At 43.9% G+C, this 22,117-nt stretch overlaps 1 protein-coding gene and 1 long non-coding RNA gene across 2 annotated transcripts; one reads left to right on the top strand and one right to left on the bottom strand.

Annotated features, from left to right (window-relative positions):
* Positions 1-4,615: 4,615 nt before the first annotated feature.
* On the bottom strand, positions 4,616-7,392 carry LOC147413302 (uncharacterized). Its single transcript, XR_015184054.1, has 2 exons — positions 7,255-7,392; positions 4,616-6,263 (listed from the first exon to the last, which is right to left on the bottom strand). It is a non-coding gene; the product is annotated as an uncharacterized LOC147413302 (long non-coding RNA).
* Positions 7,393-13,464: 6,072 nt separating this feature from the next.
* On the top strand, positions 13,465-21,391 carry TMEM171 (transmembrane protein 171). The gene is made up of 4 exons (XM_009962160.2): positions 13,465-13,504; positions 13,972-14,706; positions 16,475-16,616; positions 21,074-21,391. Exons 2-4 carry the CDS (start codon positions 14,076-14,078, stop codon positions 21,291-21,293), a joined length of 993 nt encoding a protein of 330 aa, XP_009960462.1. The 5' UTR covers positions 13,465-13,504; positions 13,972-14,075; the 3' UTR covers positions 21,294-21,391.
* Positions 21,392-22,117: the final 726 nt, after the last annotated feature.

Consider the following 22,117-nt stretch of genomic DNA (forward strand, 5'->3'; position numbering starts at 1 on the left):
GCAATATCAGCAGGCAAATTGAACCTTATAGAGCTCATTTTATTTATCCACAAAAATCAGTTAATTTTGCTCAATGAAACATAGTGAAATCTGAATTTCACTACAAAAGTTCTCCTCTCTAAATATAAGTAGGCTTATTAAAAAGACATTTCTGTTGTTTGAGAGGAACCCACCTACATACATCACTTAATTGTTTGGTTAGTTCATGAAGCAGTGAATTTCACACAAAAGCCTGTGCTCTCAGGAACTTCATAAATACGAACAGCTAGAAGCAAGAGGACCTCTGCAATCATAACCTGCACTGACATGTCTCCAACATACTCTCTATGTTCTACTTAGTCAGTGTCTTTCTGAACACTCAGGATTAGATTTAAAAAGGAGTAATCCAGTAAAGAAATGGAGAAAAAATTGTTCATAAGTCAAAAACCAGCATCTCCTTCCAGTCCCACTCACATGCTATACATCTGGCAGCATCTAAATCTTTTCTTTGAATTACCTGGCTCTTCTATCACTAGGCAGCTAAATGGTGCCCACTTCAGCTACAGGGAGAGGGCAGGGGGACACAACTTCAATAGCAACAACAACCTGACTACCTCGCCCTCCGCAGTTCACTGTTAGACAGATTTATCTTTTCAAATATATACAAGTCTCAGTCCTTGGGAAAAGTAAAACCAAATTCAAAGAGGATTTTCCCCTGTATGAGTGAAACTACCAAAAAAAAGCTAAATATCACCTAAGATGCTCAGAACATAAAGGTTCTTAGGAAGTGATAGAGCTGATTAGACACTGAAATAGTGCAAATCTAGATTAAATATGTGCAGGCAATTATGGTAAAAGTAGTTAAGGCTGATGATCTAATAGCCTGGTAACTTCCATCTAAAAAAGAAATTATATTTCATTACAAATACCAAGGAAAAAAAAAAACAAAAAAAACTGCAGAACTAACCACAATTCATTAAGACCTGTTATCCCCCACTCCCAGAAAAAAATTGTCACAGTCCAGGAAGTTTGTCCTTCCTCAAGTTGCAGTATCACAGCATCAAATTAAATGCTCTAATTTTTTGTGTCCCATAGATGATTTAGTCTTAGCTAAGAAATGCGTCAGATGTGCAGAAAGCCACCAATGTATTAGAAACAGTAAGTCCTGCACTTTTCATACTACAACACAAAGTTTTACCTTTGCAAATGGTTTTCCAGCCAAAACACTGTACAGGTATATGCTACAGAGATAAATCTATCTAGTCAAAAGGTTAATAATAATTTCAATGCTCTACTGACAGAAGAAGACACAAAGTGCAATATGACCAGGTATGCACCACCACTTGAACATCTGAATGCAAAAAGTATTTTCCAAAACTGTACTGAGAAGGTAATCTTGGTTAATACTATTCAAGGAAGATGAATTAAAGGAATGCTGAAAGTATTTATCAAGCCAATAACATCTGGTGCACAACCTGGTAAGATTTTGCTCTATAACCTTAAAGGAGATATTATTTCCCATTCAATACATTTCAATTCAAAAGGGCTAAGTATAGTATCCTTAGGTCTAATACCACACGCTGATGATATAGTGTCAATATCTCTCTTGCACAAATACTGATCCTTTCACTAAGATAGCTGTAAACCAGCACATTTTCACCACTCAACTCAAGCCCTTTTGGCAGCGCAAACCTCAAAACAGCAGATCTCATTGTGTACTTCCAAATGTATCCTCTCCTGCAAATAACCTCCCAGCTGCGACCCGCCCTCAGTCTGAGAAGTTCAAGGTTTCTCTTCTATTCAAACTCTGCTGTAATTTGGGCAAGCACAAAACCAGCACTTACAGCTCTGGAAAATATAATAGGATGGGAGGACAAAAACACCTGGATGCAGACCTCTGGCGAACCAAAATACAAGACTCCCAGGTCACAGAATGTAAGCGGTCTGACCTCGTAGCCTGGAAATGAACAGTAAACCCTTGGAGTCATAGAATCATAGAATTGTTGAAGTTGGAAAAGACCTTGAAGATCATCGATTCCAGCCGTCAACCTAACACTGCCAAGTCCACCACTAAACCATGGCCCTAAGCGCCAGGTCTACACATCTTTTAAATACCTCCAAGGACAGTGACTCCACCACTTCCCTGGGCAGCCTGTTCCAATGCTTGATCACACCTTCAGTGAAGAAATTTTTCCTGATGTCCAGTCTAAATCTCCCTTGGCACAACTTGAGGCCATTTCCTCTTGTCCTATCGCTTGTTACTTGGGAGAAGAGACCAACACCCACCTCACCACAGCCTCCTTTCAGGTGCTTGTAGAGAGCCATAAGGTCTCCCCTCAGCCTCCTCCTCTCCAGACTAAACAGCCCCAGTTCCTTCAGCTATTCCCCATAGACCTGTTCTCCAAGCCCTTCGCCAGCTTCGTTGCCCTTCTCTGGACACGCTCCAGCACCTCAATGTCCTTGTAGTGAGAGGCTGTAATGAGGGTTTTCTCCTGGAAAGGACTCACTGTAGTGAGTACTTTCTCCTGGACTGGGGCCACTTACTCATTTAGATTTAGAAGTTAATTGAACTTAGTCAATGACACAGTATCAACATGCATTTTCTCCTGGTTACGCGTATACCCTACATACTGGCCTTACGTTCCTTTTAAATAATGGCACTGATGATATTTTAAACGAAAATTACAGGTCTTTTTAGACTGCTTTAGAAATGTGCAGCTCCCACAGGGAAAGTTTTCCTCAAGTCCAGACTGGATCTCTGTGTCCACTGGGTAAGAATAAATGAAAGAGCATTGCATCCTATTTTGCATCCCTCTTTGCTTCCTTCCTCAGCACAACCAAGCTGCTGTTCTCCAGGCTTCAATTCCTGACCGTGAGAGGCAGCACAGCCTTCAGCCAGGGAAGGGGTGTCTGCTGCAGACCCCTATACTGACGGGTGCAGCACATAGGAGCACTCACATGGCTTACTTCGTTTCCTGATCCCAGAGCCATCACAGTGCAGTGCAACAGGTTAAGGGTTACCTGCACCACCAGCTGAAGTACCTGTCATGCCTTTCTCTTAAAAATCAAATGCAAGCAAACCCAACAAATTAAGATGCAGATGTGAGATATGGGTCTGCCTTTCCTGGCCAAAACAAAGCTATTTGATTTTTATTAGAGTTAATACATAACCTCTTTGAATTTTATTAATTTTTAATCACTTCTTTCTAAACATCTTAATTTCCTTTCAATACTTAAAGGGGACTTGTAAGAAAGGTGGGGCAGACTTTTTGGTAGGGCCTGTTGCAACAGGACGAGGGGTAACACTTTTAAACTAAAAGAGGATAGATTTAGACAGGATATAAGGAAGGCATTTTTTACAATGAGGGTGGCAAAACACTGGCACGGGTTGCCCAGAGAGGTGGTAGAAGCCCCATCCCTGGAAACATTCAAGGTCAGGTTGGATGGGCTCAGAGCAACCTGATCTAGCTACAGATGTCCCTGCTTATTGCTGGGCGGGGGGGGGGGGGGTGGGGTGTGGACTAAGTGACCATCAAAGGTCCCTTCCAACCCAAACCATTCTACGGTTCTACGATTTACTAATATTGAAGGAGACTGCTGCATTCACACATTCTTAAGAGGGCAGGGGAAGAGTGAGAAAAAAGATTTATGAAGAGAAGGCCATGACCACCAGCCAATTCATGAACACTCCTGGCATACCCAGGCCCTGAAGAGAGCAGTCGTCTCGGTTGTGTTATTGGGTCTTTCTCAGTTCCTCCTGGAGCAGGTATCTTCACAGGTCACTAGGGTACACTGCATGAGTGCAATGCCACGGACCCAGTTGGCTGCTGTTTTGCAGGGAGGGCGTCAATACCCAGCTCACCCTCCCTTCCAGTATGGCCAGCATGATTCTCTTTTCTGTGGTTCTTTTGTAGCCATCTGCCAAGCTGCAAAGAACTATTTCAGTGTTAATTAAGTTTGGTTCAAAAGCTTACTGAATGTTGGCAGCAATGGTTTTGTTATTTCTGAGCCTATGAATTGACAATTCTAATAAAACAAACATTTTTATATCCTCATATTTCTAAGTATAGCTCTTTTGAGTCTACCAGAACTTAAATAAACCAAAACACACAGTTCTTAGCTATTCAGCCGAGCTTTGCAATGTCTACGCGCACCAAGCGCTTGCTGAGAACTGGCTGTACAGAACTTAATGGGAGTCAGGGAACTGGGTCACTCTTGACTTCTGTGCCATCACCTCATTTGGTCCATCCATCTCAGCAAGCAAGTTGCAATTTATAAAGCAAAATTTACTACACATTACCTCCCTGCATTCTTCAGCAGCTCTTCCTTCAAAGTCTACTAGTAAAAGGTCAGCTCCCACTGAAACAAAGCAACTAGCACCAGCCTTGATTCAAGGATCTTGGATCTTTTCAGAAAAACAGAATGGAAAAGCTTCTAAGTGTGCTGTGACTTACAAACACTACATATTTCCCTAGTGGTTACTTTCACACCAGGACAGTTTAGGACAGTCTGGATTCTCTCACTGCGTTTTCAAACATTTGAACAGGTTCTGCACATCACATGTAGCATTTTGAACTGAAGCACAGTTCACAGCAGATCCAGCATTTCGTATGTCTAATCTCAAAAAAAAGAAAAATTACCGTAAGAGCTGTGATTTTATTGAACAGTCTCGCATTGCTCATAACAAATTAACATCTCTTCTGCACAGTGGAATTTTGTTCTAGAAGTGACCAGCATTCAGTCTTACTGCATTTGTGCCCTCATTTCTGGAGACCACCAACACTAGGCAAACAATCCAAACCACGTAAATGGCTTTGTTTTAAGCACATTTGCTAATTAAAAAAAAAAAAAAAAAAAAAAAAAAAAAAAAAAAAAGGAATGCGAAGTTAGTAATTTTCATTTGCATTTCATCAGATTATTGCTATAAGTAGTGGCTTCTATTAAAACAGCCTTGACTAATTCCCAACCAATAAATTACCAACAAACACATTTCTCTGCTCATCATCCCAAATGGTAATCTTCTTGTCAGTGTCTTCACAAGTTTTACTAACTGTGACCTCAGAAATAATTTCAAAAGCAACTACTTTCTAGTAGTTTTGGGTTGCCTGCCATGCTCCAGGTGCAAATGCACTGTGGCTATCTGTAGCTCTCCATAGCTCTAGGATTGCTTTCTACACCAGTGCAAAATACTTTATTTTCTCTATTAGCATCAACATCCAAAAACCTCTGCCACACAGCTACGTCCAGATAACATACACAACTCTCAGCACTTTCCTGTATGGCAAAAAAGAATTTAGCTCCATTTTTGGCAAGTATTACCACTTAGGGTCTGGAAGTAAAATATGCATTACTCATAGTTAAACAGTTACTATGTTAAAAGTTTTTTTTAAAAAAGTTTTAAAAAATCTTATCTTAAATCACAAGATATGGCTCAAGATCACAGTTTTATGACTGTAGTCATATGACAGGAATCAGCATCCACTTAATGCACTGAAAATTCACACCAGGCTGAGTTAGAATCTCATGAACTGGAGAATGATATTCCCGAATTCCCTTCGTTCATTATTTGCATCAAATCCTGAAGCGCAACACCACAAGAAGCACAAGTGGTGGATGGAGGGAAAAAGCTGGTTAGAAGCTTTGGAGAGAAATCATTTGGATGTAGATTCTAGTTAACAAGCTTGTTAACTTTTGTCAAGACTGACTTTTTTTTCTTTTTTTACAGCAAAATTCTTAAGACACGTTAGGTTTGGTACACGAAGTATTTACATAAAAGGAAAAAAGGATTTACATAACAAGAAAAGAGAAAGAACATGTATCACAGCAGTGGTTCAATCATTTAAGGGTATCAGACAACTGAAGAAAGTTTAGCCTGACAAAATACTTCATACAAAAATGACCACCACAGAAATAGTGGGGTTTTTTGATTATTAAAGCTCTATGTTGGAAGAACAGAACCAGGATCAGCTATTAGAAAACTGCCATATAAACATAATGAAATCTCCTTGTGTCACTGTTGTCACACATCATAAAACGCTCTGACTATACATTTTGATGCTTTCACTCTTCGCAAGACTTCAGCTTCAGCTTGTGTTCATAACAAACAGTGCTCATCTTCTTTTGTTCTCTTCAGGCTTTTTAATTCCCTGCTTTTTTTCTTCACTGTAATACTCCATTCTTCACAGAATACAGGACTCGTTACTTCCCAGTCTCTCCGTACCGTGACGCTTCACAGCAGTATCCAAGCGTTTCACAACTGAAGCCCACCTTCCAGTCAGTGGTAGCTGAGTTTGAACATAAAATAGTCAAGACAGCAAAGGGTCACTAACATCAAGGAATCTACAAAGCTTGAAGCCTTCTACCCCACCACAAGCTCCTTCATACACTCATGTATTTTCATAAACTCTTGGTTCTTCATTTAATTCCAAGTTTTCTTTAGTTCTCTACTCAAATTCAGATCCCCTCCAAAAACCTACATATCCCATTTTCCCCCAGTCTCATTGTCTAACCAAACTGTTTCCCTGTCAAGCAAGATTTTAATCCATCCTTTTTCCTTCTGACATCTATTTCCTGGGCACCACTCCACCTTTCACCCCTGTTCTGACTCCTCTCATTTTGACTCACATAAACCCAAATTGTTTCCCTCACACCTCACCAGCTAACCAGTGGGGCAGCTTTAGTCCCATTGTCATTCAGGTCCTACCGCCGATACACCCGCTTACAAGTGGCACATCCTGACCTTCCGCCCCTGGCTCCTCGTCCTCTCACACAGCTGCTTCTTGCACTTCGTGGTGCTCTCATTATCCACTGCCCAAGACAGCTTCTTCCTCCACACTGCCTGCACCTAGCAAGCAAGAAAGCATCTTCTCCCATTTCCAGTGGCTGAACTGGCTCACCACTGTCACATCTAGGCTTGGCCTGACTGCATGTTCCCAAGCACGCAGAAGTAAGGCTAACGTTGGTAAGGCTAAAGCGAGTACAAGAAGTGCTCCTGAAACAGAAGGAGATACGGCGCAACCTCCCTGAGACGCCTGCTCACCTGCCTCTCCTCGAAGCCACCAGGACTTGTACTAGGGGCACACTAGACCTTGGCCACGTACACACACCTCCACAGACGCCTGCAACGGCCCTGCCCAGCAAGCTGCGCCTGCACTCCACACCAGCAGCTTGGCAGTCTCCCAGGTGGGCGGCAAACACACCCGCACCACCGCGGAGTCAGCTTACGACCAGCCAGGGCGATCTTCTCAGCCTGGCCTTCGGCGCCCAGGGCCTTACCTCTGCATCCCGACGGGGGTGACTAACACGGCGTCACCTCGCACCTCCTCCTCCTCACCCGCCAAGGCAGGAGACGCCCGCCGGCACAGGCCCCAGATGCGGATCGGGCTTCTGGGCAAGAGGCGACAGAGCCGCCCGAGCCGCCCTTCAGCAACCGCCCATCCCCTGAGGGCCGCGGGAGGGCGGGAAGCTCCCTGACTGCGGCGGGGCGGGGCGGCTGAAGGGCGACGCCGGCCGGCCGGGGCAGCCGCCGGGCGGGGCGCTCGGCACCGGGAGAGGCGGTACCGCGGCAGCCACCGCCGCGCCCATGGTCGCCCGGGGCGGCTCGGCTCAGCCCTGCCCTGCCCTGCACCGCCACCGCCCAGGTGCGCGCTGCCTGGCGCAGGTGCTTAAATAGCGGCGCCGGCTGCGCCGCGGCAGTCCTTCGTACTGCGGCCAGGTAAGGGGCGGGAGCTGGGAGCCCTTCGCCACCGACCTTTTTCTGCACATCCTCCGGTCTGGCCGGCCCGGGGGCGGCCGCCGGCGGCCGGCCCGGGCCCGGCGGCCGTGCTGTGGTGCGCGGAGGCCGCCTCGCTGCGTGCCGCCATGGCGGGGCGCTTCTCCTGGCCGCCGGGGCCGGCACAGTCCCCGCCGCGGGTTGAAGAAAGCGGCGGGGCGGGCGCGAAAATGGCGGGTGGTCCGCGGCCGCTCCTCAGGGGGCTGAGGGGAAACCTGGGAGCGCCGGTGTGAGGAGAGGCAGGGCGCGGTGGGGAGAGGGGGGCACCTCCAGCGGGCAGGCGTTCTGTTGGGAGGCGGGTGCTGCCGGAGGGCGGCTTGTCCTCCGGCTGCCCGCAGTGAGGGGGCCGCGGCGGGCTGGTGGGCTTGTGCCGTGTCTCCCAGCGGCCGCTGCTGGCTCGGCCCCTGTCATTGCCGTGTTTTTCCCTCCCCTCAAAGGTGGAGGGTAGAGCTGTGCGTCTGCGTGGCGCTTAACCAGGGCTTAAATGTCCCGGGGTAAGAAAAGCTGCTTTATCTCCTCTCTGGAGAGCCCGCTGCTCCCCACAGTGCTTCCCCGCAGTGACCTTTGTGCATCCCTGTGAGAGGATGGGATGTCCCTCAAAGGGCCTCTGCAGATTTTTCTGCTCACGTACAACGCTCCAGTTGCTGCTGGTGGCATACAGCTGTGAAGGCACTGGCGAGGAGGCTCTTGCTGGGGTGATGGACTGGCCCCATGGGGGCCAGGTGCTGCTCCCTCACAGGGAGGTGGTGGACAGGCTGGCTTGCCCTGCTTCTCACTCCATCATGATGCACAGGAGCTGTGCATTTGGGGCCTGGTCCATCCTGTTGAAGACCTTAGTGTGATATAGAAGACTCAGTGACTTAGAAGAAAGCGTGCCTGACAGGCTGGTGCATGAGGGGGGGTATGCCATGGGATGGTGCTTTTCCCAGGTGGAGTAGAGCTTCATGGCTTGTCCATGATTTGGGTGTGGTTTAATGTCCCAGGCCAACCTCAAGAAACTGGGACAGGAAGGCTTTGATCGGCTTTTGGAGTCCTATGTCTTCCTGATGGTCACAGTCATATCCCCAAAGATCTGTAAGCCTTTTCGCCTGTGCCTTTTGCTGCTTTGAGGTACATCAGCCCCATGGGACAGAGCTTCACAGAAATTGCTCTGTCTTGTGCTACTTGTTTGAAGAAAGTTGTCTCTGGCTTTAACTGTCTGTCTACTTTCTCCCCAGTCTCCCTGCAGGTACTCCAGCTGCTTTGTCCCAGCTCATGTGCCACCTGTGTGTTATGTAAAAAAGCATCCCACCCACATGCACAGAACCCTTCAGAGCCTGTTGTTGAATCTAGGTGCTGTCCTAGTTGCTTGCATCGCATCTAACCAATGAGTTACCAAACTTTGCTTTGCAAGCTTCTCTCTGTGTCCGGACACCCTTCTGGAGTCCTGTCATCCAACCGTGGCATCAGGACTCTTCCCTGCCAAACTGATTGGGGAACATTTGTGGACCAGCTTTTACTCTAGCTGCTTTTCTCCCGTAGCCCACAGGGACAGTAGTTGGCAGCTTCTTCACAGAGCACAGGTCTGTCTGGCACAGGTCAGAATCCCTGACTCTGCTGGTTTCTGGTGAGAAGAACTGGCTCACACGTGTCTGGAGACAGGATTCATCCCCCTTTCTGGAAATTCTTACTGCAGCTGCTTTCCGGCGCTTCAGACATTGACTGCTGTGTCGCCTGTGTTGGTTGTAAATAACAGGATAGCATTATCATTCTTACACTGTGAGCTGACACAATCATTTTGTCAACCCATATGGGCAGAGTTTCTTTCTGTGGCATCTGCTCACTGCTTAGGGATCTTTTCACGCAGATTCTAAATTTTGGAAATCCTTCTTCTGGGATATGAGAGTCTTATGCTCTGTGAGATGAGAGCCCTGTCAGGCACTAACTGGAGACTGCATGCATAAGAGGTCAAATTGGATATATTTGGCATCTCAAACTTGTTAGTGTTTGTAGTCTTAATGTTGCTTGAAAGTAGAAAACTGAAAGTACATCCTGTCAGGCATTTCCCCCTAGCTCTTCATATAAATTATTAAAAACACCATGGGGAGGAAAGAGTGTGGGGATGAAGGTAGCAAACTTGGATTTACTTTAGTTTAACCAGCTGTGCTCATGGGTGGGTGCTTCTGCTGAAGATCAAGTTAAGAGTGCTATCCAGGGGGGAAAACTGTGTTGTGATAACAGCAAATGGCATGGGTACAGAGGCAGATGTGAATGGAGGAGGAAATTAGATAGAGGGAGTGAGGGGAAGTAGAAAGCCATTTATCTTTTGACATGGAAGGTAAACTGAATAAAGTTGAGAGGACTTTTCTTTCCAGGTAGCTTTTCCTGTCAGGAGTCATGGTTTAATCTGAAACTTGCAAATAAAAAATAAAAAATAAAAAAAAAACCACAATGGCAGTGGCAACTTCCCAGTAGAAGTTCAAAAACTGGAAGTGTGGATGAAAACACTTAAATGGAAAACTCTTTGAAAGGGTGGCTTGTGACTTCTAATGGGTTTTCTGTTGTGGACTACAACTGACAGGGTATTGTAGTTCTTGAAACAACAACACAGACTAGGCCTGATCTTCTGCATGACATGATTTGGGTGTTTTGCAAATGGAAGAGCAGGAACAGGGCCTGCTCTGGGAAACATAAAACAGAGAAACAGCAGTGTTCTAATTCTTCCAATGTTTTTTTCTTTTATTCCTCAGTTCCTGAATTCGTATGACTGCATGAGGCTATCAAATTTCATATGAGTAAGGGGGAGTAAATTTATAGCCCTGGTGTTTGCCATGGAAATCTTGGACAATATGAACTCCAAAGATTCAAACAGAAAGCGAAAAGTCCCACTTTCATCATTAAAACTTTCAAAATCCTTGGAGTTGTCCATAATGTGAAAGCTGTAATACAAGTGTTACACAGAAAAATTGCAAGAAATTGTGATGTTATTTCCTGTTCTATACACCTGGCGTGGGCCAGATTTACGAAAGGGTAAAGCACTATATCATTTAAGTTAAGCTCATAACCAGACTTCCTTTACAAGCCATGATTCCAATTCCCCCTTCACTCGTACTTAACTGCCTCCACACTACTCAGTTTTGTTCTAGCAGTTTCTGACCTGGTATTTCCATGTCTGCTCTCAGACTTGGGGTCAATATGAAGGGAAAATTCCCTTATGTTAATATGCCTATGGAGATAGCAGATCTAATAGTATTTCAAGAACATAGCTGGTACAAGGCTTGCTTCTTTCTTTAGAGACTTTTTCTTGAAATGCAAGAAATAAAGCTTAATCTTGCATTGGGTTTTCTATTAAAATTTGGTGGTAGCATAAATGAACATTAGTTCTCCCTGGGATTTTGCAGCGTAAATTCTGTGGCTTTCATCTTCAAAGCCACAACAGACTGTTCTGAATGTTCCTTCTTTTGTGGCCTGAAAGAATTAAGAAAATATGCACATGCTTCATTTCTAATGTGTGTTTTAACTTAATCTCATAACAACAAGATTGGTGGAAGAGAAGCAGGCACAGTTTTGGACTAATGAGAACAAATCTCTACGTTTTTCTTTTTAAGGGCCAAACATTTGAATTATTTTTTTTTCCCTTCACATTATTTCCTTTTGTCCTAATTTACTTGTACTTATGTCCATGTTTTCTTCCCTAGAGGGAACTGCGAAAAAAAGATTCAAAGTTCTCTCTAATTATAGTGTATTGCTTTTACAATGGTTAATATGCCTCAGCAGAAAAATAAGACAGCTGTGTCTGAAACTGGACTTTGATGGGGTTGGTTTTTTTTTTTTTTTTAATTTCAGGGCCCTTTACTCAGTTTTGTGCATTTATTGGTAGGTCAGTAATCTGACCCACCTCAGATCAGTTATGAAAATGGGGAAGATTTCTAGACATGAAGTAGCATGTGCAGTTATGGGAAACAATTTTATTAGTGTAGGAAAGACCAGTGACATCGAGGAAGGAGGAGTGACCAACCTAATCTGTTTCTTCTGGTCAGAAGGAGAGCCTTCAAACTGACTCAGCTCATGCAGGATTTAAAGTGTTCTTGGTTAAAGGTCTTCAGTTTGAAATCTATCAGAATTTCTTTAATTTTTTTTTTGTGAGATGCTGTCTTATCTTTAGTGCTTTATAACCATTTTTTTTCCAGAGTGAAGCTGTGACTTTTCTACCAAGGGAGCCTGTTAGCAGTTTTTGGAACAAATCTTAGTGGAGGGATAGACTGAATTCAGAACAGTGAAGAAACACAGCAGACATAGTTTATGAATTAACTGACCACAGTAGTGGGATGCATTAAGGGAGGTCCCTCAGTTTTGCTATTCGAGATGGCCAGATGGGAGACTTTGTTGCTTTCTGCAGTGGCCTTCTTGCTTTGTGGTGCAGCCTGTTCCCTTGCATGTTGGCTCTTGTGCTTATTGTGCCTTGTACCTGCATGCTGCTCTCTGCCTTCTGCCGTGCTGCTGGGGGGCTGTAAAAATATCTACTAACTTCATCATTCATGTATCTGCTTAGCCGATTCTTTGATTGGGTCCTACTTTTCAAGTGGCTAAGTGACACGATAGGTTGGCTTGCGTTGCAGACAGATAACTATGTGTTTGAGTGACTAGTGCGTTTTATGTTTGTGTTTTGTTTTCATCCCAGTGGAGCACTGCAGTTGCTGGGGAGTGACACAAAGGTTGTTGTGGCTGACACATGTTCAGCAGTTTGCTTCCAGAAATCACGTAATATTTTGTTTTTCTTGTGGAATAACTGTTGTTGAGGCACATGTAAGGAGGAGTCAATCTACCTTGACTTTTAGCTTCAGGTCATCTGAATTAGTGGCAGGGCAGTGAAAGCTGGTAGAGGAAAGGCTGAAGGTTAACTAACAAACAGGAGTAACTAAGCCAATTCCCTGCTGCTGTCTGTCACAAGCTCCTCCAGTCCCTATATATCCTTCCTGATACATCCAAGTCATAGGTGAAGTTCTCTGTCGTGGGAGACTGCTGGTGAGGGGAAGATGGCAGTGTTAAAACACTGTGATATAAGCACATAAGCACATAAGTACCTCCTAGACTTGGTAGGGGACAGCTTTCTCATGGTCCATCCAAACTTGTTATTTTCCATAGCCTGAAATTCCCATGGGTTTTGGGTTGGCTTTCGATGGATGGTAACCGCTTGGACCAAGATCTCTGTGGTTGCTAGTCACTGTGGTATGGAGTGCAGGCAGAAATTGTGGGCAATGGCAGAAATTTTTTCTTTTTTTTTTCCTAGAGCTCACTGAATGGCAGTCTGTCCTAACTTTTAGTCAGGCTTTCCCTGTCCCAGTTTGTCCACATCCAGCAGACTTGTCATTCATACTACCATATGGATTGTTACTGGCCTCAGCACTAGGTTCTGTTTTCTTCTGTTTTACTTCTGCATCTAGACACCTGTGGGCTCAGAAGCCCTCTGGGAGCCACCTTTCTTGTATTTCTTTTTAAAGCTCTCTTGGATTATGGACAAAGGATTCAGGAGTAGGGGAAGTTCAAAGGATGTGTGAGCAGTATGCTTACCAACTCTAACTATGGAAGCAGTGAGACTTGAGGTACGTGGTCTTTAGTATGGCTTTTTTCTTTTTTTCTTTTCAGAACAGAACCAAAAATCTTCTGTGTACTTGCTCTTGCAGCTGTATAGGACAGGAAGCTGATTTAAGGAGGGAAACAAAACAGTCTTTGTTGCCTGTGAAAGGAGAAGCAAGATTTGTATGCTTTTAAAAGGTATGTATTGGAAGATTTGCTTGGTAAAAAGTCCAATAGTTGTCAGTACTTGTTTGCGTTAAGGTTCTTGCTCTCAAGAGCTGTCATTTCCTGCCATTCGCTACAGAAATTTCCCCTAGCTTTCTTTTTTCAAGGGGAAAGCTAGCCTGCCCCAATTCCCAGGATTCAGCCTTGAAAATAATGTCCTCTTAATCATAAGACTGTGTATCTGAAGAAACAATTCATTTATCGATGTAACAGCAAGTACGGTTGTTTTTAGTCTGTCAAGCAAGTTCTATCTTTTCATTGGCATTCAACAGCAGCATACTTGATTAGGCGCTTTAATCCATAATGGAGGTAATACAAACCAGAAGGTACGCCAAGAGTGTACAGTATAGGCTGATTAGGAAATGCAGGAGTAAATACTACAATGTAGCTAGTCCCAGGTTTTTTTTCTTCTTTTGATTCCTGTATTTTTATGTTCACAGATCTACTGTAGTTTTCTGCCACTTAATGCTAACAGGAAAAAACAAAACAAAACCAAAAACAAAAACAAAAAACCAGCTCTTCTTCTTGAGGACATTCTGCTGTAATGTATCCGGTGGCTGTTTCTGCACCAGGAGGTGAAGGAAATAATGGCCAACATGGGAAACTTATTTTTTTCCTTTTTGTTTTTGGAGCTGTGTTGCTCTGCGCTGGATTCCTGCTTTCAGTCTTTATTCTCCAGTCATGCCCATCTGGAACCTTCAGTGACTGTAATGAGGTCCTTAAGGCTGCTGGGCCCGTGCTGGCTGTAACTGGACTGGTTTGTGTTTTACTGGCACGATCAAGGGCCAGGCTGTATATAAGACAAAGACAATTGCAAAATGAGCAGGTGTACAGCCTTGTTTTTTGTCGCGGGAGCTGTCAGTTTGCCCAGTTTCTCATATTTGGGTTCCTGTTTTTAACTAGTGGAATGCTAATTAGCATCCTGGGCATTTGGGTTCCTGGCTGCAGCCCCAGCTGGCACAGCATACAGCAAAACCACACCAGCAATTCTGATGTGGACCTCCAGGGCTGTGGATTCCTGTCTCTTCAAATCATGGGACCTTTGATTGTGCTCACTGGGTTGTGTTTCTTCGTGATAGCTCATGTTAAAAAGAAACAAAACTTAAATCTCAACCAAGAATCCTGCGAAAGTGAAGAACTTCCTCAGAGCCCTGAATCTTTTCAGGTTACAGTAGGTGGGTAAATAACGTATGAACTTTACATTTCAGACTTAGTAGGGTTTTTTTTTCCAGTAGTGATTTACCTCTGAATATTACTCCTTTGAGCTCTAAGCATGTCGGTTCTGGCATATCAGACCAGCCGAAACAGAAAAATGTTGCTTTGTCTCATGTTTTCTGTATGGCCAGTTCAGTTACGTTTCTCTCAAGGACAAAAACTCCTCTTTGGGCTAAAAAGAAAGGTCTGACTGTCTGTGCAGAAGAAGCCGCATAATCTGACACAAATGAGTCCAATCCTACTTCCTTTCCCAAAGGGTGTAGCTGACACTGCAAATCACAGGTCTAATGACTTCTGTGACTATATTTAAGATTTATTTTAGTCTTGACCTCTGACCCCTTAAACAGGAGAATCTAATTCATAAGTAATGTATTGTGGTTTTTTTTTAAAATTATGGTTGTGTCTTCCATCAGTCAGAGGTGTAATTGCAAAACGCTTCTGTTAGTTGTAACAGAAGTAATCTGAGTAAATGTGGTGTGTTAGCAGGGAATGCTCCCCTGCATATACCACTACTTTTAATACCCCATGAATACATTCTATGCGTAGATGATTCTGGTAACTCTCTAGCTCTCAGAAAGGACTAATGAGTCAATCATAGTATCGCTTGACTGGACATGAAATTCATTATGCAAAACTTTTTTCCTTCTACCTGTCAAACCACGTACAGACCTGTAACCTCATGACCCGCAGAAGACATGAGGGTTTAAGTCAGTTTTCCAGCTACCAGGATAAATCAGAGGGTTGTAGAAAGGCATTCAGATTGTCTTTAAAGACGAGAAAGTAAAATTAATGAATTCCTTTTATACTTCCATCAGGAAAAGTAAAACTGAAAGGCTGAAGGCTGAGGTCTGGTTGGTGTAGCGACGTTCTGGAGCAGTGGTGACTCAGCTAGAAAACACCCCCCACCTCACTCGACATTTTGTGATACTCCCTGGCCTGTCCCTGCACACAAATTACAAAGGAAAAAAGGTGCCAGGCAGCTGTGAATGTTTATATAAATTATGCAAGCTCAGTGACCAAACTTTCTGTTTAAAAAATAAATTTGAAACTCCTCCATCACAAAGTTGAAATTGACAGATATTCTGCACAGTACACTTAATAGTGAATTATGTATCAGTAGTGTCATGGTGCTAATGTTAGTAGTGTGCCTTCACTAAATGAGTAATTTAGTAGGGAAATTGTCAAGGCACACAAAATCAGTTGTCAGAACCATTAATGCCTTGGATAATGCCTGTTCTGTTATAACACTGCAGTAGATGTGGAGAAACAAACAGCCCTATTTTAGATAAGTGAGGAAAAACTAAATACTTGCCTACCCTTAAAGTGAACCAACAGTAACTGTGTGCTTTACACTTCCAGTTTCTGAAGACAGCCAACAGTGAAGGGGTTTGTGTCTCTTAGCTAGATGGAACACTCCCCCTCCCCAGCTGTATATTCTAAATGAAATCTTCCATTTCTGAACATGCTGCATCTGTATTTTTGGATAGTGTTTGTTTTGAATGTACCTCCAATTTACTGTAACAGCCCAAAATGTAACAGTTCTGTATGTGGGATCAAGTCTCTTCCAATCAAAACTGTTCTATGATTCTACGATCATTGCACTTTCTCTTAAAAGGTAGACAAGTACGAACACTTTAATTCCAAAGACAGGAAATACTCTACCATGCAATTAGAATAAACAGTGGTGCTTAGTTTTTCAGAGGTAGTAATTGGTGGTTTTTTCCCTAGGTGATGCTGTAATGGTATTCCCACCTCCACCACCTCCTTATTTTGCTGACCCTGTGTCACCAACTGTAACACGTTGTCTTATGTCAGGTGGTTTGCCTACAAGTGAAAATCCTCCACCATACCATTCTATCTTCAGCGATGGGTAAGACTGTTTTCATCTCTGTCTTCAGAAATCTGAGATGTTTCTCAAGGTATCAGTGTTCTCAAATAATAGCTGTGAATCAACTCTCTGCTAGGCACTACAAAGTTTTGTAGTGCATCACTTGACTTCAGATCACTTACTTGAAATGGCATTAAAATATCCTGGTATAAAAGGGAATCAAAAACCGCAGTGTGTCCTTCATGAGAGTTAAATTCTTGCCAGTTTATTATGACTGAAAAGAACTTCTGAAGTGAAAACAAAGCCTTAAATCAATGGCCTTACTTAAATATATTTAGATTAGATGTCTTCCACAGATTGTCCAAGAGAAGGTGCTCCTGACAGCTTTGCCCCAGTGGCGTGCTATCCACACTGACGGATTTTAGGAAGCCTCCGTAGAACCCATGCAGCGAGCCCTTAATAACACCTATCCACAGGCCCTGTGACACTGGGAACCCCACTTTAGTGTGTTCTTTTCTTCCTGTGACCCTTATCTCACTGCCCTGAGGAAGTGAGAACTGCTGTGCTGGTCTGTCTTGTTCTTGCTGTGGCAGTGTGTCAAGATAAAAGAGTACCTTAATATTGCAGGAGAAGAGCTGGAGGCTCCAGGGAGCTTAAAAGGGAGGTTGCAATACCAACTTCATTTCAAGATGTTGTGCCTTACCCATGCAGCCTCTCTTCCATGCATTGAGTACAGCTGTTTTGCTAGATGCTACCACCACCAAGCTGAGGGAGCGAGAGCTGCCAACTGACTAGGAGTTGTCTGCACTGCAAGAACTTGCAGGGTTATTTATTCCCTGTGGGTTACCACCAGTGGCTGCTAACTTGAAAGACTGTCACTGCAAGGCACGCATACTAGGAGCCAGAACTAGATCTGGCCAGGAGAGCTAGATGCCATATGCCTAAAGCCCACAACTTATTTTCAGGCCGTTAATGATCCAGAATTGTCTTGGCTTTACCTTTTGGAAGGTCCTATGTCAGCTTGGTTTTGATCTGTGAGTCAGTAGGTAGTGCGGGACTTTTTCATTGCTGGCTTAATTTCCAGCACTATGTCCTAAGCATGGTAAGCACCATCACTGCAGCAGGAGCCCCAGCCTGCCTGCCATTGTCCAGTCATAGTAGTTGTTGGGCCATTGCTTTGATAGCTTTCCACATACTCCAGACTTCTCCACTCACATTAGGCAGTGCGTGCTGTGACCAGCTGTGTGCCTGATGTCAGTACTTCTTCAAAACTCCAGTGCTAATCTTCCTTTTGAAGCAAGCAAGCACGAACCCTCTTCCTGCTCAAAGACCTAAATGCCACAAGAGGAGGATACTTGTGTTCGCAATGGTGCTTATTCCTGTTACCACGCTGTGTGCAGCCATGTCTGTGGTTTTTCAGTCAGCCTTTGAAGTGTACCTGGTGGATTCCTGAGGCTCAGACCCACTGTGCGAGGCACTCTGTTCTCTAGTGAGTCACCATCAACAACTCCTTATATTGTCTTCCATTTCCTAGTGCCATCCTCCAGATATTTTCTCCCCATCTTTGTTGGAGACAGCAGATGCCTCTTTTTTGTTGCTATTACCATGAGCCAGATTGTCCTTCTGCCTTTTCTCAAAATCACTTTTTTAATTTAACTTATTTAATTAATAATTTTAATAGAATAAACACCTCTCTTCATAAACCCTACTCACTCTTCCTTTCTACTAGTGCAATGCTTTCTGGTAGCAGTGGGAATCCTCTCCCTGCTCACCCCGCCCCCACCAAATGATCGTGTGCATACCACCTAGGGAAGGGAGACACTCAGTGTTTGGCTCCCACTGACTGAAGTCCAGCTTGAGGTTGGTGACTTGTCCTGAGGGATTCAATGCCTAATAAACCTTAGCTACACACACAATTCATTCAGTCTGCTGTTTCTCCACCTGAATTGTTTTGAAGAGAGTACTTTTTGTACAAAGCTGATGAGAATCTGTGATTACTCAGTGCCCTAAAACATCTGCCAATTCAGGATGACAAGGGTAGATGCAGGGATGAGAAGATGTCAGGGTTGATCAAGCAGAAGTGCTTTCCAGAGAGCAGTGGCTGTCATGACTAGGCGCAAATTGTTGTGTGAAGAAACATTTTATTTTGTTAAGTATAAAAGTCAGTATGTTCTCAGATTGCAGACAAAATGTATCAGCTCTCAGAGCTATACTACTGCAGTCAAAGGACACTGAGCAAGCAGGAGAGAAACTGAACTCCTGCTGCTGAAAGAAGGAATGTACGTGAAGACTCTGTGTTCTTATTGGGCTGGGTGAAGGCATCCACAGCTGGAAGGTGTTTCGTACCAGCTGCTGCTAGTCCCGGAGTTAGGCACCACCCTAAGCCTGTCTGTGCTACCGCTCCAGCATGCACTGCAACTCCCTTCTGGCATGTAGGTCCCAGATGTACATACAAAGCAAATGGATGTGTGTGGAGAAATGACTTGCCCTGAGTGTGAACCTGGACCTCTGGTAGCTCTGAGACAGCCAATTCCAATATGGTCCAAGAGCACCCTCAAAAAACCATTTCCCTCTACATGCACTTAGAAGACCAGGCTGGAGTGAATAACTGGGAGGAATATGGGAACATACAACTTACAAGCAGCTGAGAGACAGAGCGACTCTTGTACCACCTGTCTGTAAAAGTACAATGCACAAAACTGAGGGCTGCAAGTCTCTCTACCAAGTAATTTCAGGCCCTGAGTTCAGATGTGGGCTGCCTGCCCATGCGCTGGGTAAAATGTGTTGTTTATAAAAGGGTGTGAAAGAAAGCAAGCAGCACATCCTGCACTGAAAAACAGAAAACAAAAAGGCGGGGGGTGGCAAAAAAGCTAGTTCCTCAGACTTCTTGTGGGCTTTCCCTGCTGGTGCACATACCAGGTGACCCCACTTTCCTTTACCCATTCACCTACAAAATCACCTGCAGCTGGATCAACTGCCTCAACCCACGAATATCCAGTTCTGGTGCTCCAAACTTTGTGGGTGATCCCATCTGCTCAGTCGTCATTGATTGCCTATCTGGACTTCTCTCTCTTGTGAATGTATTTACATAAAGAGGCAGGTTGCAGCCCAGCTTGTTGGGGCAGTTTCTGGTGAAGTGGACAAAACACCTCAACCTTGGATGCAGACACCCTGACCTGTTTTGGTGTTCTGTGGCTGGGGGTGCTCTAGCTGTTGCCCTTCCATGCTCCCCAGGGTCCTCACAGAGACCCTGTGAGTTGATAACCACGTCAGGGTATTTCATTCGATCACGCTCTCCAGTGGCTCAGCACTTGATAGCAACCACAGCATCTTGACTAGTGCAAGTTGGTTCCCAAGCCCTTTCATGTGGGAGAAGCAGTGGCTTTGTTCCTGCTAACATAGTGTCACGGTTGAAGATCCCAAAGCTAGAAGGGAGTACCCATTTCTTACATGGGTGGTTACTAGGTGATTTGCCTCTTCAGTCCATTGCTCCGTGTTCTGTCAGTAAGTGCTGTGGTTGAGACTGTGCTGGATGAGAGAGCTTGTAGGAAGTTGAGTCATGATCTGACCCCAGGAGTGGTGGGTTTTTTTCCTGCAGTCTGTTATATAGCACTTCAGCATTTGTCTTGTAGTATGTTCTCTCTCTTTTACACACCCTCACACATCAGTAACAGCAATGAAGATGAGGTGGCTGTGCTCGGTATTCCTGCCCCTCACACAGTACTGGTAGTGGTACAGGTGTTGCACAAAGGCAATGAGCAAGTCACGAGGAATGAGGAGTTCTTCCCTTTCCTTGGAAAGCATCTGAAGCAATATGCTAAGGGCCAGCCCTAGCATGAGATGAGCAGGGTACCAGAACCATGCAGGTGCAACCAATTAGGATCCAGTGATGATGATTGGGGAGGGCAGTGAATATTTGGCTGCCCTCCCTTACTGTCACTGGGAACTTAGCAGTCTGGTCATGTCCAGTTGCTTCAGTTTGTCCGGCTCTGAGCAGGAATGCTACTCATTGTGCCTGTCATGCATTGCTGGAAAGCTTAATAAAAGTTTCAAGTTGCCTTTCATGTAAGATCTCAAATGGTTAAGGATTGTGATTTTTGTGATGCAATTCTAAGTCTAATAACTGTCTTTCACAAGGGAAGGGGACAGTGTGTGGTAGACTACAAAACGGAAGATGCATTAGGAACTAAGGATCGTAAGAAGATTTAATAAGATTGTGAGATAGCCCTGCCAGAAGCAGCTAATACCCATAAGCCAGGCTGTGACTGGTGATATGAAAGGTTAGAAGGCAGCTTGTTTGCCCTTACCCTTTGAAGTAATAGAATTTTCATGTGAGTCATAATGTAGTCCACAGAATGAAATCCTAATGCTTATGCAAGTTCTTTGCTTTAGGGATTTTTAAGGAGTGTATGCATACATGTGTGTTTATGTAAGTCAAGTAGAATTTCACTCACTGCAGAGAAATGAATTATGCTAATACACAGTTTTGTGTTTTACAGAGCACAGCTTGCAGGTGATGAAAGAGCAGTTGCTGTTAGAGACTATGAAACCATATATACAATTTCTGGAAGCAGCTCACCTTCAGATATTTTACCAGTGCTGTACTTCTCTTCTGAATCACCTCCAAAATATGAAGAAAAACCATCAGTAACAAATAATGAATATTCTCCATCATCTTCTTCGTCTGTTTCCTTAGCCACATCTGACACAAGCTCATAGAGGACTGTCAGTTAGACTTCATTTTTAAATTAAATTGTACACTCAGATTAACAATTTTTGAATTTATTTACATTTTGTAATAAAAGCAATAATGTTGACTGTGTCTAATTTTTCATCAAAAAGCATAAATGATTAATTTGGGTTTCAAGAAATATTAGATAATGCTGGGCTTCTGAGCAAGTAGTCTGAAGGGATTCAGTTCACTGCAAGAATGTTAAATGCTCATCTTGTTCTGTTACAGCTTCAGTTTCTATTTTTAGTTGTTCTTTATATAATGGAGGCGCTAAGTAGAGACCAACTTTTTTTGCTTATTTTAATTAAATCTGTTTGGAGCTTCAAAAAAGAAATAATTAAGAAGTGTTTTTATTTCTATTTTTGTATGACTTTTGTGGAAAATACTTGTTTGAGAAGTTATTGACTTTATATGTACACTGAGAGCATCACAAATAGGGGTGCTTAAGATCAGGACCAAATACATTATGGAGAACTTAAATAGTTACTTTTTGGTCTGCCTGGTAACAAACACTCCATAGCTTAATTTAGACCCTTTCTAGTCCTTATGTAAGTATAATCCGTATGAAAATCAGTTTTAGCCAGCAGTTAAAAGCACTAAAGCAACACGGAGGACAGTTAATAGGCTAACAGTTTAGCTGTGGTAGCGGCTGATTTCAGGGGGATTATACTACTGTTACATGTCATCGTTCACCATTTATACAAGGCGGGCTTGTTTTGCGAGGGTGCGCGCCACGCAGCAGTGGTATCTTCCGGGTGCAGGCGTTACTTATCAGCAAATGCAAGAGAGGCAGTTTCGTGGAAGCACGTGC

The sequence above is a fragment of the Leptosomus discolor genome, chromosome Z (genome assembly GCF_034619465.1).
Source record: "Leptosomus discolor isolate bLepDis1 chromosome Z, bLepDis1.hap2, whole genome shotgun sequence".
Taxonomy (NCBI): domain Eukaryota; kingdom Metazoa; phylum Chordata; class Aves; order Leptosomiformes; family Leptosomidae; genus Leptosomus; species Leptosomus discolor.